Consider the following 26767-nt stretch of genomic DNA (forward strand, 5'->3'; position numbering starts at 1 on the left):
CCCATTTTATTTGTAGTTGTGATATTTTTTCAATCCAATTTTGCTAACAGAGATTGTAAATCCATTTTATTTTTTTGATTGGTTATTCAGGATATTTAAAAGTTCTTCGCATTCCAATTATAATGGTGAAAATAACTAATGAGAAATAGTTTATTGCATTTGATAAGGTATACTTGCATTAATTACTCTGATATATTATCATTACATTATTGCTTAATTCGTTCTCAAGACAATGTTGATAATTACATCGTTTATCGGCAATAATTTGTGAGACAATATATTGTCCAGCAAAATGTTTTATCGGCCTAGCCCTAAAAAGCACACGATGGTTTGACAGTGCATGGAGAGAGAGAGGGAAAGACATGAGAGAGACACCAAGAAAGAGTATAAGCAGTATAATAATGAAACAAGATAAAAGAAAAACAACATAGATATCAAAATATAAAACAGTGGAGAAAAAAATGCCGACACAAACTTATATGACATTGTATATTTGAGAGGACACCCGATAGTAACTAGCACACGTGTGTGCAAGGCCTTTTTCAAGATTTGTTTTTGTTCAGATAACTCCTGTCAAAGAATATAAATAGCCTTCCATTTGACTTCAGCCTTGCATCCTGCGGGTGTTGTTAAAATTAGCAAATTTTTTTCCAGGCCTGAGTTTCATTATTTTGTGTTCTTTGATATGAGGGAGGTAGCACTGGCAAGCACAGCTTGTTTTAATACGAGAGAGTACCCTCTTGGAATGTGAGGAATTCTGTAATTTATTTTCATTCTCTGTTGAAAATTTTAACTTGGAGCATTCCATTTCAATTAGAGGAGCTGTAAAAACCAGAAGATACTTCTGTTCTACTAGCATACTATTCCAGGCACATTCACAGGTATAACCATGCCGCAGCTCACATGTGTTAAACATGCTGTACTCAATGTAGCAATGAACCAAGCAGACCACAGACAATAAAGCTGAATGGTGAATAATAAGTCACCCTCTTTGACAAGAGACCGAGATCTTAGCCAGTTGTTGACAGCCAGACTGATGCTCTTAGAGTGGAAGCAGCCAGCAATATGTCATTTTGATGATGTGTCGTGCCTTGTCCACACTATTGTGAAGCTTGATGTCTGACCTCTCACCAAACATGAGGGCAGCATCGCTGAGCATATTGCACAGGTTGCAGGCACGTCTCCTGTCTGTATTAAGAGGGCATTCCTGGAAGGATACATTGTTATTTTATTTTTAGTGCATGAAGCTGGCAACTTAGAGATTAACACATTAATTATTTAATTGATTGGTAAGAATTTGGTTGATTATGCGGAGGTGGTTGATTTGTTGATAAATCTTCTCTTAAAGCAACTGAGATATAGTGGGGTGTTATACTCGACTAAAGCCAGCAGAGGCGCTGCTATTTCTCTACCCACTCGAATATTCAATATTGCACACAAGCTCTGGGCATCACTTCTCAATATGACACTGGCATTAACAAAATCATTGAAATACTTGCATTCCATTATTTGTTAATTTTTCACATTGTCAATAAAGTCATCGGTCATATTAGGACATAATTAGAATTTACATAGTTACTGTGACTGTCATATGTAACCTATACAATTGATTTAAATTGACATTCTGCTGGATGATATGCTGTCCTAAAAATGATTGTGGATAAATGATATTGTTGCCAGCATTATTTTGAGACCAAATCAAGCACTAATGTAATTATAATGTATAGTACTAATCCACTCTTTCAAACACAATAAACATTATTTGCATTAGTATTTTTACTATTGTAATTGGAAGATTAAGAACTTTATTTATCCTAAATAAGTAAACAATATAAAATAAAATAAACTCTTGGAAACATTCAGGGAATGAGTTCGATTCTGCATGTTTTGTGACTGACAAAACAAAAAGTCATCTGTGTGGGGATGCGTTTTTGTGTTGCAAGTGATGACACATTTACGAGCCAGTTGTGCTTTATTAATGCTGCCCTTATTGTTAAAGCTATAATAAAGCAACACTCGGGCTTCTTATTGATTGAAGTTTAGTGGCACTATGGTTTAATTAGTTGAATGTGTGTCGTTCTTTGTAAATACATTCCATTGCTGTTCTAAATCAGGCATTAAAGTGCCAAAATGATAACTATAAGTAGTGTCATCCTGAAATTAGGGCTGGGCGATATGGCCTTTTTTTAATATCTCGATAGGCCATGTCACGATACACGATATATATCTCGATATTTTGCCTTAGCCTTGAATGAACACTTAATGCATATAATCACAGCAGTATGATGATTCTATGTGTCTACATTAAAACATTCTTGTTCATACTGCATTAGTATATGCTCATTTTAAACTTTCATGCAGAGAGGGAAATCACAACTAAGTCTATTTACCAAAACTGGATTTATTAAACAGTTATTAAGCAGTGGCACAAATATTCATGTCATTTCCAAAACAGAAAGTGCAAGATTATCAGAGACATTTTAAAACAAGCTATGAGTGCACTTTTGGGCATGATGTCACTAAGATGACATATCAAAACAACACTAAATTACAGTGAACTTTTTGTACAGAACGCCACTGCAATAGTTTAAAACAAATAAAGTGCACATTTGTGCATGATGTCACACAAGATATTTCAATAACTGTCAAATAAAAATTAGCTGCATAATAGGAAATCAAATAGTCTATGTCCTTCGCTATGTGGTAGGTTCCTGCGGACGGTATCTCCTTCTGTTGTTGACAATTTTTTTCATACGGTGTTGATGTGGAAATGGTTGCCTGACCATTTTGTGGGTGTGGCACCGAACGGAGATGTTGACATGCGGCGTTTCAAACACTCATTCTCTAGTGCAGGGGTGCCCATTACGTCGACCGCGAGCTACCGGTCGATCGCGGAGGGTGTGTCAGTCGATCGCAAGCCAGGCATTAAAAAAATAGTCCTAAAAATGAGCGATCATAAATCTTCACTATGACGTCACTTTCGTCACTTGATTGACATTCACGGCACCCGAGGGTCTTCTGAGATGACATTGGCTGCTGCCAGGTCATTATTAAGAAAAAATTACCGACAGGAAGGCGAGAAACACTTTTTATTTCAACAGACTCTGGCGCCGTACCTGTCGTCAAAACTCCAAAGACCGACTGCACAGTTGCACAATAAAAGCTCTGCTTCATCCTGCCTGCGCTAACAAAATAAGTCTCAGAAAGCTGGCGTGCACAAGCGAGCAAGCTAAGGAGTTTGGCGACAATGTATTTCTTGTAAAGTGTATACAAAGGAGTACGGAAGCTGGACAAATAAGATGCCAAAACCAACCACTTTCATGTGGTATTGGACAGAAAGGAGGACTTTTTTTCTCCTCCATTTGAAAATGCGGACGTTATCAGCACTACTGTCTGATTCCTATCAATGCAAGTCATCAGAATCAGGTAATACACCAACTTATATTCTTGTCTTCATGAAATAAAGGAATCTATATGTGTTAAACATGCTTGTATTATCATTAAACACCTTTAACTTATTAACTATGTGTGTTAAACATGCTTGCATTATCTTTAAACACCTTTAACTTGTTAACAATACTAACTATATGTGTAAAACATGCTTGTATTATCTTTAAACACCTTTAACTTAACAATATTAACTATATGTGTTAAACATGCTTCTATTATCTTTAAACACCTTTAACTTGTTAACAATATTGAATATGTGTGTTAAACATGCTTTTATTATCTTTAAACACCTTTAACTTGTTAACAATATTAATTATATGTGTTAAACATGCTTGTATTATCATTTAACACCTTTAACTTGTTAACAATATTAACTATATGTGTTAAACATGCTTGTATTATCTTTAAACACCTTTAACTTATTAACAATATTAACTATATGTGTTAAACATGCTTGTATTATCTTTAAACACCTTTAACTTGTTAACAATATTAACTATATGTGTCGAACATGGTTGTATTATCTTTAAACACCTTTAACTTGTTAACAATATTAACTATGTGTTAAACATGCTTGTATTATCATTAAACACCTTTAACTTATTAACAATATTAACTATATGTGTTAAACATGCTTGTATTATCATTAAACACCTTTAACTTGTTAACAATATTAACTATGTGTGTTAAGGCAAGGCAAGGCAAGGCAACTTTATTTGTATAGCACTTTTCATACACAAGGCAGACTCAAAGTGCTTCACAGACAACAAAGTGAAATGAAAGAAAATAAAAGCAAAATTAAAATGCAGACAATAAAAATAAAAACAGTGCAGACGTTACAAGTTAAAAGATTAAAAGATTTAGCTGAAAGCTAAGGTGAACATAAAAGTTTTCAGTCTCGTTTTAAAAGTAGTCAGAGTTGGGGAAAGTCTGACATCTTCAGGAAGTTTATTCCAGCTATTTGTTGCATAGTGACTGAATGGTGCTCTCCCTTGATTTGAGTTTACTCTGGGAACCGCTAACAGATTGGTCTCAGAAGATCTTAGTGATCTAGAGGGCTTATATAGTGGGAGCATATCAGTGATATACTTCGGCCCTAGACCATGCAGTGATTTATATGTGAGCAGGAGGATTTTGAAATCAATTCTCTGATGTACAGGGAGCCAATGTAAGGATTTAAGAATTGGTGTAATGTGCTCACATTTTTTGGTCTTTGTTAGAACTATAGCAGCAGCGTTCTGAACAAGCTGTAGCTGCCTGACAGTTTTTTTGGGAAGACCTGCAAGGAGACCATTACAATAGTCTAGCCTACTGGTAATAAAGGCATGTACAAGTTTTTCTAAGTCTTGAGCTGACATGAGCCCTCTAAGTCTTGTTACATTTTTGAGGTGATAGTAGGCCGATTTTGTTACTGATTTGATGTGACTGTCGAAATGTAAATCAGAATCTAAAATAACCTCAAGATTTCTGGCTTTATTTGAGGTTTTCAGGGACAGTGATTGAAGGTGTTGGATGACTTTAAACCTTTCTTTTTTAGCACCAAAAACAATTATCTCAGTTTTATCTTCATTTAGTTGTAGGAAATTTTGGCACATCCAGTGTTTGACTTGCTCAATGCACTGGCACAGAAGATCTACGGGGCGATAGTCATTTGGTGATAGCGCTACATAGATTTGGGTGTCATCGGCATAGCAATGATGGTCAATGTTATTATTTTGCATGATTTGTCCTAGTGGGAGCATATAGATGTTAAATAAAGTCGGCCCCAAGATTGAACCTTGGGGGACTCCACACGTTACGTTGGTTGGTTCTGATACAAAGTCACCAATGGAAACAAAATAGTTCCTATCGTAGATATGACTTGAACCAGCTTAAAACTGTGCCTGAGATCCCCACCCAGTTTTCCAACCTGTCCAAAAGTATTGAGTGGTCGACAGTGTCAAATGCAGCACTGAGGTCCAATAGCATTAATACTGAAGTTTTGCCAGAGTCTGTGTTTAGACGGATGTCATTTATAACTTTAAGAAGGGTCGTCTCTGTGCTATGAAGAGGTCGAAATCCTCACTGGAAGTTGTTGTGGCAGCCAGTAGAAGCCAAGAAGTGATTTAGTTGTTGGAGGACAACTTTCTCAATTATTTGACTTATGAATGGTAGATTTGAAATTGGTCTGTAGTTGTTGATAACAGAGGCATCTAGGCTACGCTTTTTTAGAAGAGGTTTAATGACTGCAGTTTTGAAAGCCTTTGGGAAATTGCACGATTGAATAGAATTATTAACTATTTGCGATACGTCTGTTGATAAGCAGTCAAAAACATTCTTAAAGAAGTTGGTAGGTAAAACATCAAGGCAGCAGGTGGATGACTTTAGAGCTGTCATCGTTTCCACTAGAGTTTTAGAGTCTATGGCATTAAAGCTTGCCATCATTGTTGTGTTACTTTTGCCTAAATGGGGTGGTGATCCAACTTTTTTACTTGTGATATTGATGGCGCGTCTGATGCCTTCAATTTTATCAGTATAAAAGAATGCAAACTCATTGCATTTCATTAAACATGTTTGCATTATCTTTAAACACCTTTAACTTGTTAACAATATTAACTATATGTGTTAAACATGCTTTCATTATCATTAAACACCTTTAACTTGTTAACAAAAACATATCTTTCATAAATAAGTAAATATAAATTATATATACAAACCCCGTTTCCATATGAGTTGGGAAATTGTGTTAGATGTAAATATAAACGGAATACAATGATTTGCAAATCATTTTCAACCCATATTCAGTTGAATATGCTACAAAGACAACATATTTGAGGTTCAAACTGATAAACTTTTTTTTTTTTTCAAATAATCATTAACTTTAGAATTTGATGCCACCAACACGTGACAAAGAAGTTGGGAAGGGTGGCCATAAATACTGATAAAGTTGAGGAATGCTCATCAAACATTTATTTGGAACATCCCACAGGTGAACAGGCAAATTGGGAACAGGTGGGTGCCATGATTGGGTATAAAAGTAGATTCCATGAAATGCTCAGTCATTCACAAACAAGGATGGGGCGAGGGTCACCATTTTGTCAACAAATGCGTGAGCAAATTGTTGAACAGTTTAAGAAAAACCTTTCTCAACCAGCTATTGCAAGGAATTTAGGGATTTCACCATCTACGGTCCGTAATATCATCAAAGGGTTCAGAGAATCTGGAGAAATCACTGCACGTAAGCAGCTAAGCCCGTGACCTTCGATCCCTCAGGCTGTACTGCATCAACAAGCAACATCAGTGTGTAAAGGATATCACCACATGGGCTCAGGAACACTTCAGAAACCCACTGTCAGTAACTACAGTTGGTCGCTACATCTGTAAGTGAAAGTTAAAACTCTCCTATGCAAGGCGAAAACCGTTTATCAACAACACCCAGAAATGCTGTCGGCTTCGCTGGTTCTGAGCTCATCTAAAATGGACTGATACAAAGTGCAAAAGTGTTCTGTGGTCTGACGAGTCCACATTTCAAATTGTCTTTGGAAACTGTGGACGTCGTGTCCTCCGGACCAAAGAGGAAAAGAACCATCCGCATTGTTATAGGCGCAAAGTTGAAAAGCCAGCATCTGTGATGGTATGGGGGTGTATTAGTGCCCAAGACATGCGTAACTTACACATCTGTTAAGGCGCCATTAATGCTAAAAGGTACATACAGGTTTTGGAGCAACATATGTTGCCATCCAAGCAACGTTACCATGGACGCCCCTGCTTATTTCAGCAAGACAATGCCAAGCCACGTGTTACATCAACGTGGCTTCATAGTAAAAGAGTGCGGGTACTAGACTGGCCTGCCTGTAGTCCAGACCTGTCTCCCATTGAAAATGTGTGGCGCATTATGAAGCCTAAAATACCACAACGGAGACCCCCGGACTGTTGAACAACTTAAGCTGTACATCAAGCAAGAATGGGAAAGAATTCCACCTTAGAAGCTTAAAAAATGTGTCTCCTCAGTTCCCAAACGTTTACTGAGTGTTGTTAAAAGGAAAGGCCATGTAACACAGTGGTGAACATGCCCTTTCCCAACTACTTTGGCACGTGTTGCAGCCATGAAATTCTAAGTTAATTATTATGTGAAAAAAATAAAAAAAGTTTGAGTTTGAACATCAAATATCTTGTCTTTGTAGTGCATTCAATTGAATATGGGTTGAAAAGGATTTGCAAATCATTGTATTCCGTTTATATTTACATCTAACACAATTTCCCCAACTCATATGGAAACGGGGTTTGTATATGAATGAGGTAGATCCCCACGACTTGATCAATTGAAAAGTAGCTCGCTGCAGAAAAAGTGTGGGCACCCCTGCTCTAGCGGGTGACTTTTAAAATGATGCTACATATTAGCAGTGGTGCTACTTTTTGCCACACACTTGACATATTACGGTTGTCTGTTCGACATATTCCCGCTTGAAGCCACACCAGCGCCAGACGATAGACCCTGTGCAGTTTTTCTTGGGAATTAATTCTTCCCTCATTTGTTACCAGATTCGCACCTTCTTTCTCTCGTATTACCACTCGCACCACAGCTAACGTTACCCATGCCGCTACCTCTCTGCTCCGCGAGGGCGTATACGTATGTGATGTATGTAAGAAGGTGCGCTTGTTTTACGTCTCTGTGAGAAGGAGAGACAACAAAGAGTGAGAAACGCCTGCAGTGTAATGCCCGCAGCTAAAAGCAACTGCGTGAGAACGTATACTCGAATATCACGATATAGTCATTTTCTATATCGCACAGAGACAAACTCGCCATACCTGAAATGTAGAGAGACAATCTTAATTTGGTAGAGCACACCTGCAGCAAAGGCTGGGGCGTTTACTTTTTGTCTGGCTGTATGACTTATGGGGGTGATTATCATGCAACTTTGTAAAGACATGCAGCATTGGGCCAAAGAGGAAGCCAATGAAGTTTAGGGCAATACTATTTAACCTAGAAACAATTTAAAAAAGGGAAATTACATCTTAATGTTGGGAAAGTTTCCAATTAAGGCAATTCCTAAATAGTAATAAAAAAGTAACATTAGTCCTCTGTACTTGTGTACATGGTAGTGCCACTGGGAAATGTCTAGTTTATTTCAAACATGCACACAGTTTCTGTACATTGAAGCACATCGAATTGTTACGGACAGCTCATTAATTAGGCGGACACAAAAAATGTTTGTTGTGTAATGCGTTTACTCGGCAATAAAACACAAACTGTGACTAAATGTGACACATTTCCTGCTGGAGCTAAATACAAGGCATGCATGACATGTGCCATAAAAAGATGACTAACGGAAGCGTACAGAGTACATCCTCCAGCATGCAGACCAGTGTTTGACAAGCAGGAGTCATGGCTAGCAATAGAGTTTAACAGAGCATGCAGACAGCTTCCGTCGTTTATTACCACTTTGTCTTTCTCGTAAAATATGTAAACCGGTGTTGTCCAATGTGCGGCTTGGGGGCCATTTGCGTCAAATGGCTTGTCTTTAATTGGCCCCAGGCACATTGAACAAATTAAAAAAATTATTAAAGAAACATCAAAACAAAAATACCTAATCTAACAAGAAAATTATGATATGTTCATACTAATTACTAATAAGAACGCAAAGATGTTCTGATCGCTGAACTTGGCCTCAACTTCAAATTATTGCACACAACACCAATGTGATGTTTGTGTATGCTATTAGGCTAATTTGATTATTTTGAAATCAAGAAACTATGTTGCATTATTTAACACACTCACTGTTATTTCTGTCTGCAGGTTCAGGAGAGGGATGTGGGAAGATCATTCAGCGATTCCCCAAGAAGGACTGGGAGCGAACAGCTTTCCCACAAGGGGTGGAGATGGTGAGTGATACCAATTTAATGAACTCAAAAATAACTAAAAAATAACAATACGTTTTTATATTTAGCTTTGAAATTTACATAAAAGGCAAAAAACACACCTTTTCAATCAGGCTTTTTACTGCTCTAAACTCTTTGTTTTTTTTACAATTTTATTGGTTTGTTTTCTATCTTAATTTTTAATATTACTAGTAGTATTATTTCAATGTTAAGTTTTTATTATCGTAAAATGTGTTGTATGTGTATGTATTGTAAGTGTGTTCATGTTTGAAATAAACTAAGCTAAACTAAATGTAATATTTTATTTTTACATATATTTTAGTATATGGTTTATACTATTTTTTAGATGGCGTTAAGTTTTGTTATTCTCCAGTGTGGATGCCTCAAAAGTTGTGTTTTTCTTCGAATCCTCAGTGCCAAGCCATGTTTTGCGTGTGTAGGGCTGGGCGATATACCGATATTACTATAGTTAATACTGGTATATTTTAGAAATATATTTGAGACAATACTGCCACACTGGTATCTTTTAATGTGCCTTTGTTACGGCCATTTGCTCTTCTGTGCGCCTGACGGGGGCGAAGCACAGAGCATCCTCTTTGGCTCACCCTTGCCCATTGCATGTTTATGGAGGCTTCTCTGACGCACTGTGACGCAGCGCTATATGCGCTGCGCATCAAACTTAAAACATTTTTAAAATGGCGCGCGGTACTGACTTCTCGACTCCCGAATTTTAGCGGTATTACGGAGATGAAAGAAGGCTGTTTTAGTAACACTCTTAATGTGTGTCTGAAATGAGAGAGTTGGGTCGAAGATAATACCTAGATTCTTTACCGAGTCGCCTTGTGTAATTGTTTGGTTGTCAAATGTTAAGGTGGTGTTATTAAATAAGTGCCGGTGTCTAACAGGACCGATAATCAGCATTTCTGTTTTGTTAGCGTTGAGTTGCAAAAAGTTATTGGACATCCATTTTTTAATTTCATTCAGACACGCCTCCAGGTGACTACAATCTGGCGTGTTGGTCAGCTTTAGGGGCATGTAGAGTTGGGTGTCATCAGCATAACAGTGAAAGCTAACACCGTATTTGCGTATGATGTCACCTAGTGGCAGCCTGTAGATCAGACCTGGGCATTCTGCGGCCCGCGGGCCGCATCCGGCCCTTTGTACGTCCCTGTCCGGCCCGCGTGAGGCCAATCATAAATTTTAAAAAGTATCTATTTCGAGTGTGCAATACAACGGTGCTGCTTTTGTTTTGAAAAGCGTTATTTGTATTACTTTCGTGTGGACGTATGCTCGTGCGCGATTGTGAGTGAATGTGAACAGCGGCAATCACAAATTACAAAATAAATTAAAAAAAACATCTATGTCGTGCGTGCAATACAACTGTGCTGCTTTTATTTTGAAAAGTGTTATTTATGGGCATATGTCCGTGTGTAACCTGTGAGTGAAGGTGCACAGTGTGATGCCCGGTTATCCCCGAGACGCTAAAAAAAGAAAAGTTGATGACGAATGGCGTGTTTTCAACAAGACATGGACTGCACAGGTTGCTGTGTTTAAAGAATATAGTGTAACGACCTGCTCAAGTTGATGTTGTGTTCTTGAGTTGCGGAAGGAGTGAGGATAGACGTGCGCGTGGAAGGAACGAGATAAGATGAGCTGTGTTAGTATAGGTTGCTCAATAAAAGTTTAAAAAGAGCATCAGACTTGGTGTGCACTTCTTCTGGACGCTACATTTGGTATCATAAGTAAAACTTTGTGCAAACTGCCGCTGCTTGTGTGCGCATACTGCACTGCTTGTGTGCTCAGCTTGCTACGTCATCGGGAGGTACGTGCCACGATGTTTCCGGGCGACTTTGTCAAGATGGAACAGGAGGGGAAGTACATTGAGTGGGGACTTAAGGTGCCGTGTGAATCCCGGACATGAGGAGCTCGCCGCAAAGAGAGAGAGAGAGGGAGGAAGGAGAGAGGCAGCGTCACAGGAGAGAGAGAGAGAGAGAGGGAGGAAGGAGAGAGGAAGCGTCTACAGGTGCAGCGCACGCTGCTTGGCATGGGGGAATTCCGCCCTCAATGAAGACTCCCAGGTTTGATGGCAAGGCGAACTGGGAAGCATTTCATCCCACTTCTGACACCAATTGTAGCGTCCAGAAGAAGTGCACACCAAGTCTGACGCTCTTTTTAAACTTTTATTGAGCAACCTATACTAACACAGCTCAACAGCTCGTTCTTTCCACACGCACGTCTCTCCTCACTCCTCATTTCCGCAACAACAACGCTTCCTCCTTCTTCGCCAATCACCTTACAGGCGTGCTACGTTCACAACAAAGAGGATGCAGGATTAAGTGACAGAAATTGAAATTTTTGCATTGTATTATACATCAGGAAGTGTTGTGTAAGAAAGTGTTAAAAAAAAACCCATCAAAAGCAATCTGCTTTTGTATAAAGATAAGTTAGGTTAAATGAAAATATTATTATTATTATTATTTATCTTACGGTATATCAAAAATAATTTGAGCAAAATTTAATTGAAATATTGTCGGTGTGGCCCTCCAGCAGTGCTCGGGTTGCTCATGCAGCCCCCGGTAAAAATGAATTGCCCACCCCTGATGTAGATGCTGAAGAGTGCAGGGCCAAGAACCGAACCCTGTGGAACTCTGCACGTTACCTTAACATACTCTGAGGTCACATTGTTATGGGAGACTCACTGCACCATGTCAGTAAGATAGGAGTTAAACCAAGAAAAGGCTAAGTCTGACATACCAATATGTGTTTTGATACGTTCTAATAAAATATTATGATCGACGGTATCGAAAACAGCGCTAAGATCAAGTAGCAGCAACATGAATGACGCATCAACATCCATAGTTAGCAATAGATCATTAGTCATTTTTGCGAGGACTGTCTCCGTAGAGTGATTTGCCCTGAAACCGGAGTGAAAGGGTTCACAGAGATTGTTAGACGCTAGGCGTTCATTTAGCTGCTGTGCAACAATTTTTTTGAGGATTTTCGAGATAAAGAAAGGTGGGACACCGGCCGGTAGTTTACCATGAGGTCAGGATCGAGGTCAGGTCTTTTGAGCAGAGGATGAATAACCGCTTTTTTGAATGATAGGGGAACAGTGCCAGAGGAAAGTGATAATTTTATAATATTTAGCACTGATGGTCCTAGTATTACAAACAGCTCCTTGATAAGATTCCCAGGAAGTGGGTCAAGTAAACGTTGTTTATTTTGTCCCATTTACACGCCGCAGGAGTTCCTCTAATGTTATTTTATCAAAAAGAGAGAGACTATTTTGGAGGGCAATGTCCGTCGTATATACTGTACATTCGTATCTGTGTTGATAGAACCCAGTTGTAGCTGGGACGGGTTGTCTTTAATCTCCTTTCTAATGTGTTCAATTTTCTTAATAAAGAAATTCATAAAGTCATCTGCCAAGTGGGTGGGTCTACTGGGAGGAGTCCCTTGTTGGGTTGGCGATGCTATTGTACTGAACAAATATTTAGGATCGTTTTTATTGAGGCGGATGAGATTGGAGTAGTAATTAGCTTTAGCTAAGGTAAGCATGCGTTTATATGTTATTAAACTATCACTCCATGCTTGATGGAAAACTTCAAGTTTAGTCGCACGCCATTTGCGTTCCAGCTTTCTACATGATAGTTTAAGAGCTCTAGTTACTTCTGTAAACCAGGGGGTTCGCCTTTTAGGGGCCTTTTTTAGCTTTAGCGGTGCTATACTATCAACGCGCAGGGCATCGTTAAAGTTGTTAGTGAGGTTATCGATACAGCCCACATAATTTGGGAATGGCGCCATTACCGAAGGCAGTAGGCCAGCAAGAGTCATAGTTATGATAGCATTAATGTTGCAGCTCCTAAAGCAGTGGTTATTAGTAGCTTGTTGACAATGAGTCAGAACTTCGAATTTTATAAGGAAATGATCGGGCATTACTTTAGTGTACGGGAGTATCATAACTTTGGAGGTGGTGACACCCCAGACAAGCACTATATCTATCGTATTACTGTTGCGATGCGTGGGTTCATTTATTATTTGTGTAAGACCACAGCTATCAATTTTAGTCTGGAGCGCCACACACGGAGGGTCTGATGGGGTATTCATATGGATATTAAAATCCCCCATGTCACTAGATCAGCGACAAACTCTGAGAATTCACTGATAAAGTCCGAATAGGGCCCAGGGGGGCGATAGATAACAGCCAGGTCAGACCTCATAGTAAGCACCTCAGATGATTTATATTTATTACTTAGGTTAGGGGTAAGGTTACGTTTTCATTGTATATTAGTGTGACCCCCCCCCCCCCCCCCCCCCCCCAACCCCTTTTAAGAGGACGGGCAATATGTGCATTCGTATAGTTAGGAGGAGAAGCGTCATTAAGCGGGAAAAATTTGTCTAGTTTGAGCCAGGTTTCGCTGAGACCAATGATGTTAAGATTGTTGCCTCTAATGACCTCATTAAGTAATAACATTTTGGGAGACAATGATCTTATGTTTAAAAAGCCCATATTATAGGTAGTGGGCTGTTTTGAGGAATTATTGTTAATGTTATCCATAGTAGTGATATTAATAACGTTACGTTTATTTTGTGTAGTGCTCCTTAAATGATTTCGACCATATCTAGGAATTGATATGATGGGAATCTTCAGATTGTTTGCTTGGTGCTGCGTTAAACTGCACGCGTCATAATTTGCCACCTCAGTAAAAATGCATGTTCACTTCTGGCACAGTCACTACAGAAAAAACATGTGAATTGTGTATTATTCTAGAAGAAATGCTGTTTGTGCAGGAATTTTCTAGCCTGGCGCTGATTAGTTCTATCTTAACTGACTCCTCACCCGGACTAACAGACACTGTAATTGCCTGTGACTAGAGCAGGGATCCCAAACTTTTTGACTCGTGGGGCCTCATTGGGTTTAAAGAATTTGGCCGGGGGCCACGCTATCTATTTGCGCACATACATACATACATACATACATACATACATACTATTAATGTCTCTTGCCAGCAACTCCAAAACTATTTAACTGATTACCCCAAAACATAGTTAAGTGTTGTGCCACTGACTAAGAAAGAAAACATGACATTTATTCTGCAGGTCAGGATATGTATTGACACAATTTTCTTATCATTTTTAATTAGTCCTTTCCACGTTGGTGACAACACCCAGCCCAAGTGAATTCCAATGGCATGGATAGTGACATTTCCTGATACGGATCCATTCATCATGAAATGTTTACTTAAATACTTTTCCTGTGCTCACTAATTGGGGACGTTTTCTCATTTATGCAATATATTCACCCTCTCTGTCTTGGCCTTGTTAATAATAAGCTTTTCTTAGTTGTGCTTTCCTCACTGAAAGGCCACTGGGGGTCTTTGACAGGAGGTCTGCTACCCCTATCGGGACACAGTGGAAGGACAAATATTTGCTTATCTTTAGGGCAACATGAGCAAGTAAACTGTATCTTACTGCAAATAATATCAGTGTCTGTATTATATCAATTGTGTTCATTTGTCTTGGCTGCAGCACATAAGCGCTGTGGTCTTGGCAGTGAAGGAGTGGAAACCACATAATAATTCCAGATCCCAGTGCAGCTCTTGAAAGTAGCGGTCATGATATACTACTGTAGCATTTTATTTGGTAGTTCTTTATATTATAGCTCACATTGTGGTTATGGTAAATTTACACTCTGGATGTCATTTAGACACTGTGGTATGTATTGCATGCTTGTAGTTAGAAAACAAGTAGGTAACAGTTTATAAGACCGTAAATGTCGAGGCAAACACTGATAGTTTGGTTAGATGAGTGAATTAACTGTTTGACAGCTTGCCTCTGTTTAGGGCTTCAGAGACAACTCTCAAACTTTTTTTTCGCAACCCAGTCATCATCTGTGAGTATGTTTAGAAGCAACCCTAATCTTTTTATATGTAAAGCCTTGTTTAGTTTTTTTTCATTGCTTATTATGCTCATCAACCTCTGAAGCTTGATTGTAATCTCAATAAGTCTAATTTCAATTGAATTGGTGGACGTTTTCACAACATGCAACAATAACTACTGTACTTAAATAGAAACATACCGGTAATCCAGAGTACAACAGTGAAATGCATGCCTTCTAAGGTCATTAAATTCTGGAGAATTTCACACACTTTGACATAAATTAGAAATTGGGCATCTGGTCACACTATGACTACACTCTTCCGGGTACTTTGTAAAATGTCTACCACTGCAGTGATGGTGTTTCAAATAGATTGTCATGAAGTTTGCTTGGTACATAAGACAGACCTCTGCCACTACTCCCCACCTTCTCTGTCTCATAAGCCGTGTGTTTTCAGTTTGGGGAATGTCACGTAGGGGTCATAGATCACAACCTGAGGTATTATCTTCATGAGCTGAGTGATATAGTGAAGAACAGCAGGTGTGCAGGCCAACAGGTTGCATAATTTGGGTCAGCCTTCTATGCCAGGAGTGAAAACCATCCGGCATTCTTTAGAATCTCACTAGATGAGGCTAATTTTATTTCTGCACAAATGTTTTGACTGAATAGCGCTTTCAATCATTGATGAAAGATTACTCACTATTACTGCCGCTGAACTGCCGCGTCTTGTTTATGGAACATAACTTACAAGGCAATTGAGGTCAAGTGAGGCTGTTTTTTCTACAAATACATACAAGTTGTGCATAGAAGTCACGTTTACAATTAGGATTTTTTTTTTAATACTTTAGAAGATGTAAGGGTGTCTGTAAAATAATGTGCAGTATTATTAAAATAAATATTTATTGGTGGATTGATTAATATTTAATCAGTATATCTCTATTTTGATGGACATCTTTCATTCACACTCAAATTACAATTCCTATAGGCTAGCCAGGCACCTTATTATTTAGGCCCTTTTTTATGACCATTTTAAACATCTTGTTGCATATTAGTGATAGGTGTGTAGAGTTGAGTGTTTTATTTTGGACGAAAGTAAGAGCTTCTTTTCCTTGACCGAGGTAGGGTTTCATGTAACTAGAGTTGCGTGGATTTCCTACTTAAAATGGATGTATATTAAAATTCAGAAAGCTACGTACCAAAGTTAAAATGTTTATCTATTTAAGTATTCGCACGCACAAATCCAAACAAATGTATTTTCTAAATTGCAATCAACTTAGAAACGGACTGTGACTGGCTTGACACACCCAGACCACGCCCAGGCCACGCCCCCTATTAATTACGTGCGTACTTGCGTGCGTGTGTATGTGATAATGGGGGATCTGGGGCATCGGGGTATTGTTTGTAGGTTTGTCAAGCACTTTGTGTGCATTACTTTTATGTTTAAAAAGCGCTTCAGAAATAAAGTTTTATTGATAAAGTTTGATTGATGATGGCGTATCTGACGTGTACATTGTCCGCCAAAAGTCATGTGTCCAAATAGTGCTGTGTAATATGGAAAAAATAAAAATGCTGATGCAGGTAACTTTATATCCTGATAACTACATAATCACAATGTAGTATTTTTCTTAAAATGATATACAAACACACATGAAGCTAATGCCAATTTTGTGTATTTACTATATATTTTTCTTATTTTATTTGTAAAGCATATATATATATATATATATATATATATATATATATATATATATATATATATATATATATATATATATATATATATATATATAAAGGACAAGACAATAAATAAAACAATAAAAAGTATTGTTAGTGTCAGCCTTTTTTTGACAGTACATACTAGGGCCAAGTCAACACATGAATCTAGAGATGGCATCAGTAATTTCTCGGTGTCTGCGGTACCGCTTGTCATATACGATGCCTTTGGACAACTCTGTCAGGCTCTTTTTTTTTCTTTTTCATCATGTTGTGGTTTTGAGGTATTGTTAGTACTTTTTGGGGATGTAACGATATGAACATTTCATATAACGGTTATCATGACCAAAATGATCACGGTTATCATTATCATCGCGGTATTGTTGAATGTACTCAAAAAGCACTTATACACACTGTGAAATCTTTTGACAAAGTTATTTCTTTTAAATAACTTAATAAGGACACTTAGATCCCCCACTATTTTGAATGTTTTGTGGTTCTTATACTTCACTGATAGTTATTTAGTCTTAGTATTGTATTTGTTTTAATGGCTAAAAGTTCATTTTATTGTTTTTTACTGTAGCACTTTAAAGTACCAGTAGAGTGGAAAAAAAGTTGACTTTATATGCTTAATTGTGTTTCATTGTATCCATTAAAACCATGTCCAATTGTATTCACAAGCCCCAAAGTATGTGAAAATACCATCTAAACATCACAAAATGCCACAAATTCAGTCAGCCATTTTGAATATTCCGCTCCAAATACCTTCGGCTTTTTCCTGAGATTGACGTCACTGGAGGAACGCTGCTGCACTCGGATCATGTAATTAGATCAGTATTACTGTAAATACGAAAACATTTGAAATACTTAAAGAAATAGACATGCTGTCTATCATTCAAAATCTCTATATAAGACATGAACACATATGTTTTTCTGTTTTTTATGCATTCTAAGTCATAAATAAATAAATAAAAAGTCTGCCAACATAACAATGGACTCAATGGAGACTCTCTAATTTGCCCACAAAACCTTTTAAATAGCCATCCAAAGCCCGCAAACAATACACCATTTACATATCGTGACCTGAATATTAACCAAATATTATTAATGTTGTTGTTATAAGCGTTAACGCAGACGAAGTATTTTTAGCATTGATAACTGAGAGCTAACTACAGTTTATGCTGCACTGGACTTAAGTAGAGATGTTAATGTCATTATAAACTGAAACTGAAGATGGCAGTAATGCAATATACATGGATGCAAACTGTTGTAAAACTGTAAAGAAGAAGAAGTTTGCCGCTGTTTGCTGTCATTTGTGCTACTGCTGGATCGCATCTCGGCTCGTCAAAGTTATGCTGGACTATAGAGCATGCCTCTCATCTGGATAATAGGAGGATTTCGCCATTAATCTAGAAGTATTTCATCTGTGACATTCAATTTATACCCGGAGATGGAGACAAACACACTGAAACAGGATGCAGTGTCAGCAGCAACCTTTTTAACCCTTCATCGTGTGGTTTAAAATTAATTATTTATCTGAACGGGAAGCTATGGACATCCTATCAGTCGTCATCACAATGAGAGCAGAAATTGTACAGTAAGCGATTGTTTTATTATGTTTTTAGTTTGTATTTCTTTTTAAGCACTTAGCAGTGTTTCACTAAAGTTGGATCTGTTTAGCAGAGTTTCTAAAACTTGTAGCTCATCCTCCTTATGTTCATGCTCAAAAATATAAGGTTCTGGACAAAGCACTTGTCCCAGAGTAGTTGTCGTTGGCCCCCACAAAGTCGGCATGATTTGTATCGTTGTTGATGTGGAAAGGATCTGCGATTCCTACCTCTACGTCACGTGACTGGCTAGCTCATTATCTCTCAAAATGGCTTGGGAATCTCCATGAGATTGATATTATTTTGATCATATCTATTTACTCACAAACTTTGGAAGTCTTTGGTGTCAGACATCAGATATATATGATAATAGCTACAATATAGAGGCAACTTATTTTTCCACTCTAGTGGTAAGATTTATTTAAATGAAAAGTTCTTGACAAAATATATTAATACTTCTGGCTGGCGTTGTGGCGTTCTACTCTGTTTAGTGGTGCCTGAACACATGCACCGTAATAACATCGTATTCCTCTGAGTATAGAATGATCACTTTGGTCTAAGAGAGCACAGCTTGTTGGTTCAGTGTGCACAATTGAATAGCTTGGATGGATAGATGGATGGCTGGGTTGCTCAACAGCAATGTATTTATTTAAGTTCAGATTGTTTTTTATGTTCAGGGAAAGATGTGAATGCCTCTTGTTTGTTAGCATTTAACCTAGGAAGCTAGCGTCAGTCAGTTTGTGAGTTTATCAAAGTGCAGTTATCAATTATGTTTTTTTTATAATTTTGATTTAAAACAGTAAAACTAACTGTCGGGAGTTTTACCGCGGTTATCATTAATACTGTTTATCATTACGTTCCTAGTACTTTTTCGCAATTTAACACAGTCTCTGTACTGTTTTTTCATGTTAGTCTTCAAGTGATAGAAATTAAATAACGTGTGCAAGTTGCTAGTAACGACTCGTTGGCAGCCTGTTTTGCAGATTAGCCTACTGTTGTTTGGTCGGTCTCTAGTTTTTTTTCATTCAAACAAAGAGTTTTTCTTTCCTCTTTTTGGGGCCAATTCCTCTTTTGGGTTTTTATAGCTTTCAATGTACTCCTGCCAGCTCTCACGGTAAACTTATTTCAAGTGATGTAAAAATGATACCACAAAGTAGCATTGTTGCTGCAATTACATTCGCTGCAGCCCAGACGTAAATCTACAATATAAACAACAGAATCATGTTTTATAATAGACATTTTAATGTCGTATTCTAATTTCCAATATATATCGTAAATTTGCGCAGCACTATGTCCAAAACATTGTCTACTGGGTTACACGATTATGGGACTTTTTTCTGTGGTGGAAATTTTACGAGCAGACATTTCATTATGATATATAATGAAAAGGACATGAATTGCATTAAGATGCCAAAAAGGTTCTGCAATGAGACGCCGTTTCTGACATCTTCACCAAACTGCAATTATTAACACGACCCATTTGTTTAAAAACCCAAGATGGCATGCTTTTGCTGTGATTTGATGATGACATATTTGATTTTATATTATGATGCTTGGTGTGGTCTGCACTCTGCATTAACACTTGCCTCACTCCATTTGCAAGCAGACTGAATCTCATCCCTAAGGTGGTCTTAGTCTACATGTTTGGTGCAGGCCTGGAATAAGTAGACTGCATTCATACTTGACCAAACACTCTGTAGTGACCTAGGAAATGGTCTAGATTGTTGCAAAAGGACCCAAAACTACAAAACTAAACTAGGGATGCACAATATGTTTTTTTAAGATGATACTTTCCGATGTTATTTCTTTTATCTGAGCTATTTATCAGTATCTCGTCATAATGCCTCATATCGACTCAATAATTATGTCTCCGGTATTTATTATGCGCCCTTAGAATGCACCCTTATGTTGGCTTTTCACATTAACTAATGTACTTACTTTTACATGACAAGTATTCTTTACTTGACAGTTAACATAAGAACTAAGAACATTGTTTTTAATGAGTGGCTTGCAGTTGGCAAATGTGTCTGGAAGATGGGTAAACCTTTTGGGACATTAAAATAAAAGGTGATTAATTAAATTTGAGGTTGAATTTATTTTGTCTCAGATCAAACTCCTTGTTTGGTATATTTAGTGACTCTGGGTGATAAAGCAGATTGGCTACCCTGTCTGAGCATCCTCTCAAGTGTTGTGCGAGGTTTCATCACGTTTAAATATAGAAACACAACCACGTGTTAAGCTAAATTTATTAGTTTAGTGTATCCAGATGTCATTAAGGACCTGCACATTGTTTTTGTATTCTTGTGAGTGTGTTTTCATCCGCAGTGCTTTTTCATTATACAGTGTGTCAGCCTCCACTGCAAATTGCAATGCTCAGAGAGTGTAGTTGAGATTTTTTCAAAGTTTCTTGCTTTTTCCTTCAACTACTGTACTGTCATCTGTTAAAGTTTTTGATAAGAAGAAAGTATATGCACATACCCACTTTTTGAAATAAAATGACATGTATGACTAGTTGGATAATAAGCTGAGGGGAATTTGTGTGGTTTCATCATAATTTCCCAGTACGAGGATCAAGGACAGAAAAGTTTTTTCCAGAAAATCTGCCATCCTACTATTTTGTCATGTGTGACAATGTTCGGTCGAGCGCCAAATGACAGGAATGCCATCGTTGCAGCTTTGTGAAGATACATCATAGCGCTTAACCCACTCCGCAAGTTGCATTTTGGCTCTGCTTCGTGCTGGTATGTAGACCATTATTAGTTGCAGATTTTCTCTGCCCTATGAAAAAAAGAAAATGAGTCATTTACAAACAAGGAGCACATCTGGTGAAAACAGCGCATTGAGTTGAGCACAAAAAGCATTTTGTGGTCACAACCGGCCCCCAGCAAACTAAATAACCACAGATGAGGAATGCAACAAAAAAAGCGTTTACAACTCGTGCACACAAAAATGTGTTTCTAATCTTTTCAGGCGAGTGATGATAGGAACCAGCTCAAATTCTCATCTGTTTATAGACAAGCCAGGTTTGTAGATGGAGGTCAGTACATTTCCACCACACCATCCTGTGATATAAAAATCCAAATCTTGTTGTGCTATAAAAATAGGTTTGAAATGCTGTCAGAGGCACCTATTAAAAATCATGCAAATAATGAACCACAAAAAAAAAATGGTGGGTATTTTTTTAATGACATACGATTTTAATTTGCTTTCATTAAAAAAATAGAGCAGCCAATTAAATAGGGATATATATTGTACACATGCCATAAATTATGCAATGGAAATGGGTTGCTGTTTATGCTTGGTCTGTCCTTCAAATGGTGTGTTTGTGTGTATATGTTGAGGGTTCCCCTGGAAACAACACCTGCAAGATCAGAGTGTGACAGAGGTCAGTGTTAAGCATTAGGGTAAGACTATTTTATGTGTAGCCTGCAGACAATGTTCTATCAACAGACTCATTCCTGCTGTCTCCGAGGGTCATAATTCCCTGCAGAAAACCAAAATAAATACACACATTGAACATTCAAGAAAAAACGGATAAATAAATTGCGGCAGTTGATGGGTGGATTTTTTTTTCCGCCATCAAGCCTTTCTGAGTTCCAGGTAACGTTTAATTGGTGCATTTGACAATGTGATTTTACAGATGACGAATGGTAGTTTGCAATTTGACATTGACCTTTCACAACTACAACTCAAGATACTTGCTGATTCAAAAACCTTGACCTTCCATTTGTTGTGCACTATTCCGCCATGACTCATTCTCAAGTTTGTTTTCAGTATTTGACGGTGACCTCTCACCTTTTTAAAAGTGTGCAGCCTGTTTGAAACGGAAAGTTTCAGCCTCGCATTGTCAAGCCCTCATTTTGCGCCTGTGGGCGAGATGCTGCAGCCCTGAACAATAGCTAACTTGTAACAGCCTAATCAAACATGCTTTATGTAGTGCCATTTGTCTATTTCACCCGATTGTTTCTCCAATTACATACCAAAACAGTATACTTCTTGTTTGTCTCACAGCCTGGTCAGATATACGCTTGTTGCCTTATTAACTATTACTGAACAGAAGACCAATTTTGTAGTCGTCTACCACAGTGATTTATAACAAATATCGGCATATAATGTAGCAGCAACAAACACTCTTTAACGGCCTTTAAAACCAATGGAGCTTGTTATCACAAAGTGCAAAAGAAAGTGTGTCTTTGAGCTAATTTAATTGTAGGAGGTATTGTTTTCTTGATCATTTATTGGTCGATTTGTCAGTTAAAAAAAGGCAAAACATAAAATCTGCATAATTACTTCTGCATAATTACTTCTGCACGGCGCTAACCAGGCCCATCAGGAGCAAGGGTGAAGCGTCTTGCTCAAGGACACAACGGACGTGACTAGGTTGGTAGAAGGTGGGGATTGAACCAGTAACCCTCAGATTGCTGGCACGGCCACTCTCCCAACTTCGCCACGCCGTGCTAAAGGAAAACTACAAGACCCAGAAAACTCACAGAGAAAGGTCAAGCGTTTCATGAGTAAGCTTCAAGCTCGCTTCAACGCCATTTATGAAAAATGGAAATGTACTGCCAAACAAGCAAAAAGAGCGCTTGACGCATCTGATATAGCAAACTTGCACAATCACATTGCTCGAATACAAGAAACTTCTGGTAAAGTCATGCAAGCGTATGAAGAACTACGTAGTCATGAAACTCCTGACGGAGACACTCGCCGCAGAGTTGACACATGTGATGCAGTTTCTCAGAAGGTTTTCCAACAAGCACAAGAGAATCTTGCAGCAGAAGAATATGAGCGAGATCAAGACAAGAGGTAATTTCACTGGAGTGAAGCTCGTTCAGTGTTTATTTTAGCAGCCTCGCAAAGATCCAAAAACTCAAGTAGTCGACGTTCAAGTCAGCTGTCTGCGAAAAGGCAAGACGCAGCAGCAGAAATAGCTGCAGTTGAAGCCACTCTGTTGGTCTTGGAAGAAATGGAACGTGAAGTGAAGTGAAGTGAATTACATTTATATAGCGCTTTTTCTCAAGTGACTCAAAGCGCTTTACATTGTGAAACCCAATATCTAAGTTACATTTAAACCAGTGTGGGTGGCACTGGGAGCAGGTGGGTAAAGTGTCTTGCCCAAGGACACAACGGCAGTGACTAGGATGGCGGAAGCGGGAATTGAACCTGCAACCCTCAAGTTGCTGGCACGGCCACTCTACCAACCGAGCTATACCGCCCCAACGTGGCCAAAATGAACTCGAAATGCTTGAGAAAGAAATTAAACGAAAGAAGAGGGAGCTTCAACGCTTGGAAACAGTGAAGCATATGAATCCTGCAAAAGCATGACTGGAAGTGAATGAACAAGAAGGCAACTCGGATGAGGAATTGTCAGATCTTCTGCATGGAAGGAGCACACCAAGAAAGCGACCATCCAAGCCAGTAAGACGGTCTGAAGTGAAAAATTAATCTTCAGGTTTCAATCCATATGCACAACCGTTCATGCCAAAAGACACCACTTTTTTATTTTTTATTTAGCCTTTATTTAACCAGGTAAAATCCCATTGAGATCTTTGATCTCTTTTCCAAGGGAGACCTGGCCAAAAGGGCAGCAGCAAGGTTACATTAAAAACAGCAAACAACACATAAAACATCAAATTTACAACATTAAAACTTGCTCACATAACTTGTGCATACAGACAAGGTAGACTGCAATCCTTTCACAGAAGCTTTAAACTCATTTAATGTAACAAGGGTTTGAAGTTGAAGATTCGATTGTAGGTTATTCCAAGCCTTCGGTGCTGAAAACCTAAATGCTTTCTTGCCAATTGAGGCGTCGAGCACATAAAGACGGCAACCTACTAACAATGAAACTCCAGAAGATAGCAGAGTCCTTGGCAGAGTCCATTAACATTAGCTGTCTTCCAGTTCCAGAGCCCGCAGTTTTCAATTGCGATCCCATTTAGTACACGGACTGGAAAATGTATTTTCAATTGCTGATTGAGAGAAAGGACATCCCAGTAGCTGAAAATATCTACTACCTCCGAAAGTATGTTGGTGGTCCTGCGAGAAAGGCAGTTGTAAGCTACTTTCTGCTCGGAACAGAAATGGCATACCGTACAGCTTGGAACACTCTGGAAGAAAGATATGGTAGTCCTTTTTGTAATCGCCAAAGCTTTCAGAGATAAGCTCTCAGCCTGGCCAAGGATTGGAACCAAGAATAATGTGGAGCTAAGAGAGTTCTCAGACTTTCTCAAAAGTTGCAAAACGGCAATGCTACAGATAAAGAGTCTTCAAATTCTAAATGACTGCTATGAGATCCAGAGAATGCTCAGCAAGCTTCCTGATTGGCTTACAGCAAGATGGAATCGTAAAGTAGTTGAGATTGAAGATAAGTGTGGTTCATTTCCTACATTCAGCCATTTTGTCAACTTTGTAGAAAAGGAAGCCAGGATTGCGTGCAACCCAGTGAAGTCTCTAAGTTCTCTCAAGGCAAATGACTCAGAGAAAGAGAATGCGAAAACTCCAAAGACTCTGAATGTTGGGGCAAGGACGTTGACAAGTGGTACGGAAGAGAAAACCGATACAGTGAAGTGTGAATTCTGTGAAAGGTCAAATCACAACATTTTGACATGTCGAAAGTTCATAGAGAAGGAGAACGCTGAAAGAGTGAAATTTGTAAAAGACAAGGGATTGTGTTTTGGTTGTCTTAACTCTGGACAGATCTCAAAGAAATGCGAAAAGAGAAGTATCTGCAACACATGCAAGGGGAAACACCCAACATGTTTACATGAAGAACGAGACACAGAGTCAAGAAAGAATAGGGACAGCCAAAGGGAAACAAAAGTGACAAGTGAGTCAAACCAAACGAACTAAGGAACCAAGTCCAGAAACACCAAATGAGGCTATCTCAAACTGTTATCCAAAGTGACAATACTGACCTCACATCCACAATTGTTCCAGTGTGGTTGTCCACAACAAGTAATCCAGAACAAGAAATACTGGTTTAAGCTCTTTTGGACAGTCAGAGTGACACAACGTTTGTTCTGCAAGAAAAGGCAGATGTTCTGGACACAGACAAGAAAGATGTGCAGTTAAAGCTCTCCACATTGTCATCCAAAGACACAGTCATTCCTAGTCAAAAGCTGACAGGTCTACAAGTCAGAGGCTTCTACTTGTCAAAGAGAATCCCTCTTCCCATGACATATACAAGAGAGTTAATCCCTGCCAATCTATGTCACATTCCCACTCCGAACGCAGCAAGAGCATGGCCTCACTTAGAGCACCTCGCTGATGAGATTGCCCCTCTAATTGAATGCGATGTTGGTCTGCTAATAGGTTACAACTGTTCACAAGTTCTTGTACCCAGAGAAGTCATGTTAGGAAGAGACAATGAGCCCTTTGCTCAGAAAACAGATCTTGGCTGGACCATAGTTGGAGGACTTGATCCATGTGTTGACTACGGAGATGTAATTGGATGCAGCCAGAGGATTGTTGTCAAAGAAGTGACACCCAACTCACCATCTGATCAGTTGTTGAAGGAAGTGCACTACATTTTTCGTACCCAAGTCAAAGAAGTAATCACACCGTTGGATGTGATTAAAGTGCTTAAGTCCTTTTTCAACTAAAGAAAAGTGGAAGACTCTCATTTCTCCCAACAAGACTTGCGGTTCATTTCAATAATGGAAAGGGGAGTAAAAATGCAAAAAGATTGTGATTGTGAACTACCTTTGCCGTTCAAACAAGACACGCCAAACTTACCGAACAATAAGAAATGTGCAGAACATTGACTCGTGTCTGAAGAAAATATTTGAAAAAAACAAACAATATCACAAGGACTACACAAGGTTCATGAATGAAACAATAGAGTGCAGAGATGCAGAAAAGGTGCCTCCTGAAGAACTGGACAAGGGTGCTGCCTGGTACATTCCACATCATGGGGTGTACCACCGCCAAAAGCCTGGAAAAATAAGAGTGGTCTTCGATTGTTCGGCGAAGTATGAAGGAGTCTAGTTGAATGATTACCTTTTGACCGGACCAGAGTTGACCAACACGCTGGTGGGAGTCTTGTGCAGATTTTAGAAGGGCCCAGTAGCAGCGTCGAAGATCAAGACTATTTCCGCTTTCTCTGGTGGGCTGATGGAGATTACCAGTCTACTTCATCCATCTACCGCACGTGTGTTCCTCTGTTCGCAGCTGCTTCGTCATTCCAGCCTGCGCAAACTTTGGCCTCAAGTACATCGCTGCACAGGGTCAAGGACAGTTCAGTGAATAGACCCTCAGG

At 38.7% G+C, this 26767-nt stretch overlaps 1 protein-coding gene across 5 annotated transcripts in view; it reads left to right on the plus strand.

Moving 5' to 3' along the window:
* Positions 1-26767, plus strand: part of sbf2 (SET binding factor 2) — a 259041-nt gene that overhangs the window by 70736 nt on the left and 161538 nt on the right. For 4 of the 5 annotated variants that reach the window (XM_062028691.1, XM_062028699.1, XM_062028716.1 and 1 more), the window contains one exon: positions 9227-9312. The exons of the other annotated variant lie outside the window; for it this stretch is intronic. In XM_062028691.1, coding sequence (XP_061884675.1) covers positions 9227-9312 — 86 coding nt within the window. The remainder of the gene's footprint in view (positions 1-9226; positions 9313-26767) is intronic. 5 annotated transcript variants of the gene reach the window in all.

This window comes from Entelurus aequoreus, linkage group LG02, assembly GCF_033978785.1.
Source record: "Entelurus aequoreus isolate RoL-2023_Sb linkage group LG02, RoL_Eaeq_v1.1, whole genome shotgun sequence".
Taxonomy (NCBI): Eukaryota; Metazoa; Chordata; class Actinopteri; order Syngnathiformes; family Syngnathidae; genus Entelurus; species Entelurus aequoreus.